The 11305-nt window shown below is 35.7% G+C and overlaps 1 protein-coding gene and 1 long non-coding RNA gene across 4 annotated transcripts; one reads left to right on the forward strand and one right to left on the reverse strand.

Annotated features, from left to right (window-relative positions):
- Window positions 1-1810: 1810 nt before the first annotated feature.
- LOC149921191 (tudor domain-containing protein 5-like) lies at window positions 1811-6440 on the reverse strand. Of its 3 annotated transcripts, XM_090162890.1 has the most exons (18): window positions 6321-6440; window positions 5613-6254; window positions 5279-5529; window positions 4930-5208; window positions 4679-4861; window positions 4414-4613; window positions 4209-4356; window positions 4021-4152; window positions 3861-3956; window positions 3682-3798; window positions 3170-3611; window positions 2965-3100; window positions 2785-2902; window positions 2639-2718; window positions 2513-2575; window positions 2350-2446; window positions 2119-2290; window positions 1811-2048 (listed from the first exon to the last, which is right to left on the reverse strand). In XM_090162890.1, exons 2-18 carry the CDS (start codon window positions 6250-6252, stop codon window positions 1975-1977), a joined length of 3228 nt encoding a protein of 1075 aa, XP_090019016.1. In that variant the 5' UTR covers window positions 6253-6254; window positions 6321-6440; the 3' UTR covers window positions 1811-1974. The 3 variants fall into 3 exon arrangements, with proteins under 3 accessions (XP_090019016.1, XP_090019014.1, XP_090019015.1); XM_090162888.1 differs by having other exon boundaries at window positions 2965-3611; XM_090162889.1 differs by having other exon boundaries at window positions 2965-3611; window positions 5613-6275; window positions 6321-6427.
- A 3671-nt stretch (window positions 6441-10111) lies between these two features.
- LOC149921192 (uncharacterized) lies at window positions 10112-10850 on the forward strand. The gene is made up of 4 exons (XR_016477421.1): window positions 10112-10194; window positions 10269-10351; window positions 10465-10632; window positions 10703-10850. It is a non-coding gene; the product is annotated as an uncharacterized LOC149921192 (long non-coding RNA).
- Window positions 10851-11305: the final 455 nt, after the last annotated feature.

Raw genomic sequence — 11305 nt, forward strand, 5'->3', positions numbered from 1 at the left:
GTTGAAATTTAAGCCTAATTCTCCCACTCGAATAAAACGTGTTCCGCGAATCCCAGATTTGTTTGGACCTCTATTTATTCTACCTCAATGGATCTTGGAGGAGAGAAGGGGTTCCTGGAGGGGAAAATGTAATACCAAGAGCATAGGCGATGGCGATAGGTACCCGAGCTTGGGACAGGGGGAAAGCAGGAGGCGGTAATTTGAGGTCGGACCCTAGGACTTTAGTAGCATCTAGCGGTGGATAAATTTATTGAAAAAATCGAATTAATCGACTGCACATTTGGAAGACGTTTTTAGATTACACAAGACTTAGGAATGCCCAACGGTCTTTTACGCGTTAGTTTAAATATTAAACTTGAACAATTAAAGTTTCTAGACAAAATTACATATGGCGTGAAAAATAGATGTTTTTTTATACTTAAAGAAGCACCATTACGGTACGACGCGATGACGCAGTGGCGTAGCCAGGGGGAAAGTCCCCCCCCCCCCCCAGAAACGTATGGTTGTATGTACAATTTTTTTATTTTTTGTCTTACTTTTTCTCCTTGTGCGCCCTCCCCGAAACCAAATCCTGGCTACGCTACTGCGATGACGTCAAGAATAGCTACCAAACTGGTCGGCGAACGTTTTCAGTAGGGCTGTGTGATTACTGGTTTTAGCAAAAGTAAATGAATCGAAGTTATCAGACTGCTATACTCCCCATGTTTTCCTTATGAAGTTACATTTTGACCTCGAATTTGAAATTTCGCGCGCTAATAAGCCGAAATAAAAACGTTTTTGTTTTTGTGAAACCATTTTTTATAAATAGCTATACCCACAATTCCCAAGTGCAATTTATCACGTCAAAAGACGGGGATGGAAATTAGTTTTTATTTGACTCGATTTTCTCATTATTTCCATAAGGAAAACGCCCCCCGATTCTGAGCGCTATTTCGATAACTTCGGTTCATTTACTTCTGGTTTTAGGCAATAGGGACGCAGCATGACGTATATAATACGTCTCTAACGCTTTTTCCAAAAGATTACCAGCATGGCGGCCATAGCCTAAAGTACGGCGTGACGTCATGCGGCCAAGTCCCTATCGAGAGTCAGTTATCGAATATCAATTACCTTTATTTCATCGAGTTGATTACGGGGAAACTTTCTTTTAATAGAGTTGAGTAACTAAAAAAAACCCTCGAGTAATAGTTTTAACGAGTCGGGTTATCGAGTACTTGATTAAGAGCTGGTTTTATTCAAGAAATTATGAAATTAAATTTAAAAGGAGTATAAAGTAACTTCTGGTAACTTTCAATGCTGAAAAATATTCCTTCAATTTAAATGAACCAGTTTCCACAGCTTCGTAGGTACCGTTTATTGCCCCCCCCCCCCCAAAAGAAAGTGGTAAAAACCCCTCTTTGAACTTCAAAGCAACTAGGATAGAAAAAACAAATACTCGGCGAGTTTAGAAAGCAGCTTATTCGAGTAATCGGGTACCCGAATTTGCAATGTTTTGGTACTCAATAATCGACGAGTATTTTCCAATTACTTATTCGAGTATTCGACATCAAAAAAGGCCAAGTACTCGGTGATGTTCGAGTTACTCCCACAGCCCTACTTTTCAGCCATCTCAGACGCTTGAACGCCCAAATGTGACTGTTCACGCGTCACGTTCTAATTGTTGCGGGAGGATACGTGTGAACACGGATTTTAGGTTCAAAATAGTTAAGCTAAGCGCATCCGACCCCAAACCCAAGGGGTCTGAAAAAGTGGATTTTTTGGGTTAAAACTGAGAATATGTATGAATCGATTTGTATTTCAAACGTGTTTATTGAAAATATAAAAAAGAACAAAAAAGAATACGAAACTTAACAGTGACTTATTGCTAGCATTGTTACTGTTCATTGGATTAAAGAAAGCTTATTGGTTATAAATGTAATTTTGACGGATACCATTGGTGCCTCAGCTTGGACATTTTTGGCCCATTTTGGTGATCTATTTATATACAGATCTGACAGTTTTATTGACATCACAAACTGCATCAGATTGAGATTTCTTTTCCATCAAAGCTGCAAAATATATGAAAGTTATTTAAATCAATTAGTTAAGTTCAATATGCCTACGGAGGGTGAAATATACATTTTTGAATCTTTATTGCGTGAAATAAGTCGCTCATTAAATCAGTGTATGCAAGATGATTTTTAACATATCTAGGATCTGAATTTTGAAGTAGTGACAGCCAACTTTTCCGCTCGATTATTAATTGATCAATTTTGACTCGTAAAAGTTCCTGAATTAAATCTTCATTTTCCTGTTTAAAAAAACAAACTTTAGTCTATGAGCATTTAACAAAGATAGGTTTGATCATACCAGCCAGAAATTATCATCGGGATCAAAAGTATCGAGACTTTGCTTTATTGCATTTTCTAACGCCTTGTTCGGATAAATTCTTAAAACTTCCACGCAACTAAGTTTACAAAAATTAATTGGAAATTAGTTGTTTATTCGTATAAATCTAAACATGGTCTTTTACCTTGCCAACGGAAATAGTGTGAGATGTTTCACCTCTGAAACTTCAAATCCTCTTGCATTAACTCTGCGAAGCAGTGTCAACTCTTTTAACATCATTATGCAAAATTAATAAATAAGAATATTTTACTTTTTCAATTCAGCAAATAAATTGGGGCATTCTTCAGCCTCCACGTTGATGGTCTCTACTTCAATCTTCATTCGATGGAACTAAAATAGAAAAGGCTCCTGCGCAATTCTTTTAACATTAAATTAAAAAATTAATTGTGGATTTACCAATTTGATAATCAAATTATTAGTCCCGAATATAAATGAGGACAAGTCAAAACTCGTTAGGTATGGCTTCTTTTCGTAGTTGATGATATGTCCAAAATAGCCAGTCAAAAATGTTATTCTAAAAAGAAAAAGTGTTATTTATAACTTTATTTTGGGTGGTAGATGATTTACATATCTTACCGTTTGGAGTATCTCTTCTGAGATTTTGCGTTCTTTGAATCTGTAGTTTCATTTATTTCGGTAACTTGAGGCAAAACTGACACCGTTGATGGAAGTGGTTGGGGAATGTCAATATTTTCCAAGGATAGATGTGTAGCTTCAAAACTATGTTGAGATATTTGAGATGCAGCACTTCTAAAGTGATTTAAGTTTTGCTGGGGTTCACCGTGACTAGAGTTCAAAGTGTCCGGTGTCACATTGCTTATCGAGTTTAGTGGTTGAATAGGACTAAAAGGCATTGGTGTAGAAGCGCAATTAGAATTAAGAGATTGAGGCGTAGGTAGAAAGTTCGGACACGGTGTGGTTGGGACCCCCGAAAAATTACTAATGTCAAAATTGTTGATGTTTGTACATATAGGAGACTTTTTACAATTCAATTCAAGGAGGCGTTGCAATAAGTCCTCATTAAGTGTTTGACCTTTAACCAAATAACCATGGGGTGGCTTTGGCGATGATTCTGGAACCGTTGCTTTTTGTCTATTTGGCACTTTCTCTGATTTTGCAACCATTTGTTCTGGTCGATTTGGCTTTTGCTCAAATTGATCCTCAACCACAGCTCTTGCAGAACTCCTCACTGAAGCTGCGTCATCTTTTTCAAAATCGGGAATCTACCAAAAAGAGTCTCAATAATTTAACTTTGTCCAGTCTGTGTGGTTATGAATTTTAGTTTGAAATTACCAAATTAATATACTCTTGACATTTTTTAGCGTGACCTTCCCGAATCATTAAATCATGGATTTGTAAGTCATCCTCACCAGTCGTGTCAGTTAACACAATTTCCAGACCTTTCGTATACTGATAATCAAATATTTGATTTAATTAAACTGTAAAGGAGGAAGGGGACATGAAAATATTACTTCATGGCCACGTGTGTGCAGAAATTTGCATTGCAGAACTTTTAGCTGGGTTAACTCAAACAGACGTTCACCAGAGATGTTAGTCCAACCATGCAGCTATAGAAAATATTTACAATATCAGATTTCTAAAATTAAAAAAAAAACAATTTATATTTCATACCCCATTTATAGGCTCCAGTAGACCCAGTTGGCACTTAATAGCCTGTGATGGTAGCTTCATAAACTTTTTAGGAATAAAACGGACGGATTCTTTAAAAACTAGGCCACTTGTCCCATAATCAACGTAAAAGACCTTTAAACGTAATAATTTAAGTGAAAGTTTTACATTTATATACGAAAGTGATTTACCTCGACCATTTCATTTCGAGGCTGCTGGCCAACAATAATAGCACGATGCCAATCTCCCTCGTACAAAGCGGCACATGGTAAACACACCTTTAACTCGTGGTGGGGAATCTTGTAGTTTTGAGATACAAGTTTAGGTTGGTAGAATTTCCTAAATAAGAGGAATCGATGCTAGTAAAAGTTTAAATTTTACACTGATAAATAATACTCAAGGTTATCCATTAAACGATTCAGAGCATCCAAATATTGTTCCCCAATAAGTTGTATAAAAAATAATCCTGGACTCTGGACATCTGAAACTACAACTCTCATGTCCTCGTGACTCAGAATTGTTTGTGGAATGTATTTATCTTTGCAAGTGGCTGCGTCTTCTGGCACATGTTCACCAACAACGGGAGATGCAATATGCTAAAATAATGGGAAAATGCCAAGTAAATCGTAAATTACGTTGTTAGGCATTTTTTTTGCCATACCTCTTTATCGCATAAAATGTTAGTTGGAGGAACAAATTTGGAGGTTTGGTCTTCCAATTGTAAATGCTTTTTACCATGCGATATTGTTATGACTAATCCAATATATTCCGAAAGTTTCAGATAAAAGTCTTCTTTAGTGCTAAAGCCCAAATCCCGCCATTGTAATTCACTTTTAACGTTCATCTAAAAAAGGACATAAGAGCTAAAATGAATTATTTGGTTTAATAAATATATTTTGAATGTATTATAACCTCGCAGCACTTGTCTTCAAACTCTTGTACAGATAACCCAGCAGGATAGCTTTCGAGAATAGATTTTATATTACATATTAAATCCTTTGGAATGTCCTTAGTTTTTTTGGGGGCGTAACTGATAAAATCTGGTGTTTGTGATCGGGCATCATAGATGATCACACTTTTTTCAGGGTCATCAGAATGAAAAATTCCAAAAATATCTTGATTTTGGTCGACCAATTCGGTAATATGGTAATAACCAATATCTTCTAAATTCAATGTTTCATTATTGATCCTCTGTTAAAAGAAAGGTTTATGCAGTTATCATGAGAAAAAAGTGCTACAATACGAACAAATAGGTATTTACTTTGTATTCATCTAAGAATGTATCAATGTGTAATCCATTTGGATGCTGTTTTAGAACCCTTCGCATTTTCTTTTCAAATTTGTCCCTTAAATTTTCTTGTTCAGAGGAAAATTCTCCAAAACTCTGTTGGGATGGTAGATGTTGTGAAGTTTCTGGTATTGTGCCAACTTTAAACTGCGCATTTGTGGATGAAGAGACCATCTCATTCTCGGTATTTCTAGCAATGCATTTAAGATAATTTTCATGCGCTTCTACAATTAAATTAGCATATAATAATCACTCAATCACCAAGAAATACTATTTTTAAAATCAACATTGGATTTTACAGTCTTACTTTTTATTTCTTCTGTGGAAACACAAACAATATTATTTCTAAAGTCAGTCTTCAGTGTGACAATATTGGGAATGCTGCTAAGACATTTCTCAAGTGATTGAAAACCAAAAAAGCCAAAGTTTATCATCATTCCATTCTTTTTTTGATAATGGCTTTGTATATTCACAATGGGAGTTCCAGAAATACCAAATTCCTGGAGTAAAGAGGCAATTTTTTCCCTGCAACTTATAGGTACACATCCTAGCGTAACTTGGTTGACAGCTTTACTAATAGCTTCGAAAAGATAATTTTGTTGACCGTAACTGCTGGAATTATGATAAGCTCTCCTTCTTTTGGTTCTATTTTTATTTCTAACAGCAGTAGTTGCTGACAACTTCTCAATGTGTTTAGTTTTTTCATCAGAAACTAAAAATATTTGTGGTTCTGGATATCCACTACAAACTTGAACAACTTCAGGAATACTCTGTAGGAAAGCTACTAATGAGCTGAAGCCAAGTTCTTTAAAAGGAATGGACTTCCCAGTATCTTCATAGTAAAGCTTATTTAATGCAGTTGGTTGTAAGCCTTTAGCTATAAAAAACATCAAATGAGATTTTATTTCTTGGCAAACGTTCTTTTTTAGGGCCGCCACTTCCGACATTTCTAATACAAAAATTATAGAAACTTATTAATGATAAATAAAAAATTGTCCAATATAACAGAATTTACCAGACAATCTTCAATCAAATTAGCAACTTTTAATAATGTACAATTAATAGAAATGGTTGAATTGTGAAGAAACCATTCAATTCTCGGCAAATAATTCGGAAATGAAACCGTAACTAAAAGCTTTTTTTGTGAATAAAAAAAGACCAAAAGCCATGGAGGAACTGCTACTATCCTGGAGGAGAAAAGCAGGCGCGCGAACAGCGGCGCAATATAACTTGGTGTCTAGTAGAGTGTCGCTACCTATGGAAGAACGTAATAACTATAACTGTATAAAAATTCCGTAAAGGCTATCCTAAAATAGAAGTCGCTAAAAGCCGAGGGGTCCGACACAATGCGAAATAAATTTGAAAATCTTCAAATCTTTTCGTTATTATACCGAAATTTAATAAATTTACAGAATTTCCAAATTTTATATGTGATTTGCAAATTTCAATGAGATTTAATAGGGATTTGAAAATTTGGATGAGATTTGATATAGGGATTTGAAATTTTGTATGAGATTTGAAGAGGATTTGGAAATTTTAACGAGATTTGATCGTGATCGTCATTTTAAAGCAAGTGTGGGCTCCTATTTTAAGGTTAGTATCATTGGCGAGCGAGAGATGTCACTAACGTCGAGTTTAGTCGAAATTGAAACAAGTTGAGCAAGCAAATTATTCCCTCAAAAGTAGGTGCCTCGACGTACCCCTTCCATTGATTGGCTTTTCTGCAATCACGTGTTTCAACACGTCATCGTTGACTTTCATATAAATGACAATACGTTTTTGAAAGTCGATAATAGATGGAAGCACCTTCCCGGCGATCTAAGCAATCATAGCCATCTTCGTTGCATAGAACCAATCAAAAATACAGAGGGCAACGATAGAGCCGACACTTGCTTTAATATTTTTTCGAAAATCAGTAGCTCTTTCGAGCTCGGTTCACATTTCTCTCATTATCTCATATCAATTCAAGGGGCTTCACACTAGAGACTTTGAGAACCGTTTTAGATCGTTTTGAGAAATCAAAATTAATTTTGAAAAGTATAATCTCATTTTTCAACGATCACTATCGAAGTGGCTCAAAAAAAATCAAGTTGGCCATTCCAAAACGGTCGAAAACGGTTCTCAAAGGCTAGTGTGAACCGCGTTAATTATCTTTAAACCGTTTCAAAGAGCTTTGAAATCGATTTCGTGACGTAACACCGTCCTTCCAAAGTGGTCCAAAACCGTTTCGAAATCGATTCCAACGTGTGACCAAAGCTTATGAGAAACGCAAATTTTGATTGTAATTAGGAAACTTACTGCATTTAGATATTTAAATTTGAAATTTATATAATTTTAAAGCAACGAAGCCAAAGTATTTCTTTAAGGGATATCTAAGCTTTTGAATTTACAAAGGTGTGTTAATAATTGCGTTTTTATGTGAAGAGGCCAATTTTATTGAATTTACTTAACTAATCAATCTAAAAGTGTGTATTACTTGGTTTATTAAGACTTAAGGGTAGTACATCAACATTTCGATATTACCAACATGTCAGGGATTTTACCGTAATATTCAGGTAGTATTTTTTTCGATAGAGAAGAGTGTAACAGTACTTTTTAATTTGTAAATTCGACGAAATATCTTAAATTCTGGATCGAGCGAGAAAGAACAAGACGTACGACGGTCAGAATACACACAATCCTTCTAATGAGTTAAGTTTGTTTGAGCTATTCACAGCAACCTGCAACGCCGGTATCACAACCAATATATATCTACGGTCACACATAATTGTATTTACACTTATTTGTTACGTCTAATCATACTTTGAAAGCATCGAAGATTCCTTCGATCAGTGTCACTCTTATTTCTTACTTCTCATCACACTTATTTGTTCCTACTAGTCAGCCGTTGAGTGTCACACTTATTTCTTCTGGTTACACGACAAAGACTAGTTCGATCAGTTTCATACTTCTTTGTTACTTCTGATCACACTTTGTTACGTTGAGTGTCACACTTATTACTTCTACGCCGAAAACAAGGTCGATCAGTGTCAGACTAAATTGTTACTTCTGGTCATACGTTGAAAGCGCGGCGCACTCTGAATGGCCTTGAAAAACGCCAGAGGGAAACGGGCGCGTAGACCTCTATAAACACGCGGATTTACAATGTTGGAAATTGCGGGGGTCCGTATACGCTGCCCAAAAAAAACTTACTTAGAATTAAAATTAAGGAACGTATTTACAACTCTAGGTTATATGTAAACCACAACTATTCAAAAATATAACTTTCATTTAAATCGGACTTAAATTAAGGAACTGTATGTAGATTTTTAGGCGAAAATATAAAACCACGAAAATTGGGGTCCCGTAAATTACCCTGAAAACTATACTTAGAATTAATATTTACTGATATAACCGAAGTTGTAGGTCCGCTGAATCCTAACCTATCAGACTTAAGGGGGTACGGTCAAACATTAACCAGTTAGATAGCCCTATAGCCCATTAAAAACTAAAATTTATGGCGAAAACCGCATAGAAAAATATTGAGTGGTTAATTTTTAATAAAATAAAGAAAGGACATCGCACTTCTTCTATGGGATTTGGCTTTCGACCGATTTTTTTCAAATTGAAACATGTTGTTGTACTTGATCAAAGGAGCAAAATTGTTCCTTGCCATTTTTTCCTAGCTCCTATAGTTTGGCCAGTAGCAGCGGTCAAAAGTGGACGAAACTTAGTGTAGTCTATTTGTTAAAAGAAGTCTCGGCCCATCGCCGGGCTCACTATCAATAGAGGTTTCTTGCCGAAATTCCGTGTGCTTCCCAAAACCGAGCGTCGTATTTGGTTTCGTTCTGTTCGTACGACTTTCTGATCGCACGATGAACGAACTCAGTAGATAAATAGTTAAGTATTGAGTTGGGAATAATACTATCTAGAGCCCCAGTTAAAATTTTCCCCATAGGCTTTAATACAGCATTTGGGGTGGCGGAGTGGCTAGCACTTTCGCCTCGCAGCAAGAGGAGCCGGATTCGATCCCAGCTTGTCTCACTGGGTGAAAACTCGGAACAACTCCTTCTGCGTTGAGGTTGCAAGTTCTCTCCCCACTGGTTTAAGGGGTTTTCCCTCGAGATCTTCGGTTTCCCCTTCCATAAAAACTTGTTGAGGTTAACGGTAATAGTTAGTGTAGGGAGCTGTTGGCTCGAACGCGTGGCATGCAGGGCTTGTCACCACCCTCCTACGCATTATAACCCGGCCACCTGAATTAAAGGCTTCAAAAGTCGCTTGATGACTTAGGCCTAAGGTGGTGCCTTGGGTATTAGCCTAGCTGATTATTATTATTATTAAATCATGGGAGGGTTATCAACTACGACAAAAGCCACCTATGAGCTAAAAATGCAACTATTTAAATGAAAAATTCTTCGATGGCCCCTGCCGCCACCTATTAGCGACTTTGTGAACTATTATAATTTAAAGCTAAAAAACAAAACAACGAAGTTTCTTGGTAAAATCATATTTCATTTTGAAATAATTTAGAGTATTTTAAAAGATTAAATTGCACTAAAACCATGGACACTGTATCTCTAACCGGACGGGAAAAGCTGTAGCTTCCACCATACAAAATCACCTGCCGCCGCCACCGTCTCTCAAGAATTTTTAAAGTTTCGGGGCTGTCAAGGCCATATAATTCGTCACGTGGTCGAAAAAACGTTCTTTATCGTTTGAATACGACACCTGGTGAAATAAATTCAAATTATTCTGAGAATTATGGGAAATCGAATTTTCCCAAGAGTTCTTTGAAATTTTTTCAGAAAGATCGTCTGCTTAGGAATAGTTTTTTTTAAATCGTTCCTGCATTATCTTCGTAATTTAAAGGGTTATTTAATGATAATGAAAAAGTTGAATACTTTAAACAGGTAAGCAATTTATTCCTAAACTATTCTTTATAGTTTTCGTACATAAAATTATACAAAATATTAAATTTTTATAGTTAAAGTTGAAATTTAAGCCAAGGTGGTAATGTGAGGAATAGAAATCTCTTATACATATTTCAAACATGGAAAACCAAAACAAGTAAGTTGCATTTACAATGTAAACAGAGTCTATAGTGGATAGACTGTGGTGTAAATATAGTTACCGTTGCTATTACTATGTAGGTTTTAATATGACAATGTTTTTATTTGTAGATTAGGGGTTACGCTGAATGACTTATTAGTGGCGTTGGAAACCTTAAATTGCATCTCAAGATTTATTAATTGTTTACATTTATTCGTTAATTCATTTAAGGTGTCTTCGTTATTTTTTTCTAGGGTTGAAGACTTCTCTTTAAGCTCCTTATTTTCAAATATCAACTGGTTAATCAGAGCATCCTTTTCATTAATAATTGATGAGTAATGGTATTTTATTATACACGAATGTTCACAGTGGCTGATGGTAAACTCATTCTTCATGCTCATTTGTGGTACTGGTAACGTACTTTCCTCGTTGTTAATAACAACATCTGCTCTTAGCGACAACGTTTCATCCGGAGGAAGAACCAGATAGTTATAACCTAACCGTACTGTGAATAAAAACAAGGTAAAAATGTTATAATTTATTATAAATAAATAAATACTTATTTTGACTCCAGCTGGGTTGAAATGGTATCTGCAGATTTTGCTAGTTGCTGAAGGAATCCAGTTTCAAAATTTGCTTTTGAACTTGTGCATGGTTTAGAAATCATGAGGAGCTGATTGAATCCTACTAATCCATTCTTCTTTCAAAGTCTTGTCCCTTGGAAACAAATGAAAGCTAGCTTTACTCTTGTAGCTGTTTTTCCCACAACCGATAACACAACATCTTGTTCCTCCCCTTTTGGGAGTTTCTGAAGAACTGTAAATAATATACTATCATTAAAAATTGAACATTCAATAAAATAGGCGAAATTATTTATTATAAATTACGTGTTTTGTCTCGATCTCGTTTGAAAATCGTATTTTACACCTAAACTTATTAAGCCTTACCGATAACTTAAGTAGCAGACGATTT

The sequence above is a fragment of the Leiobunum rupestre genome, chromosome 11 (genome assembly GCF_980474605.1).
Source record: "Leiobunum rupestre chromosome 11, qqLeiRupe1.1.hap1, whole genome shotgun sequence".
NCBI classification, from domain to species: domain Eukaryota; kingdom Metazoa; phylum Arthropoda; class Arachnida; order Opiliones; family Sclerosomatidae; genus Leiobunum; species Leiobunum rupestre.

Excerpts from the sequence above, each read along its gene's own strand:
- LOC149921191 (XM_090162888.1), bottom strand. The coding sequence starts at position 6,252 with ATGTCGGAAGTGGCGGCCCTAAAAAAGAACGTTTGCCAAGAAATAAAA. Across the intron at positions 5,530-5,612 it reads TTCCACAGAAGAAATAAAAA|AAGCGCATGAAAATTATCTT; the intron begins GTAAGACTGTAA and ends ATTTAATTGTAG. Across the intron at positions 4,862-4,929 it reads TTGAAGACAAGTGCTGCGAG|ATGAACGTTAAAAGTGAATT; the intron begins GTTATAATACAT and ends GTCCTTTTTTAG.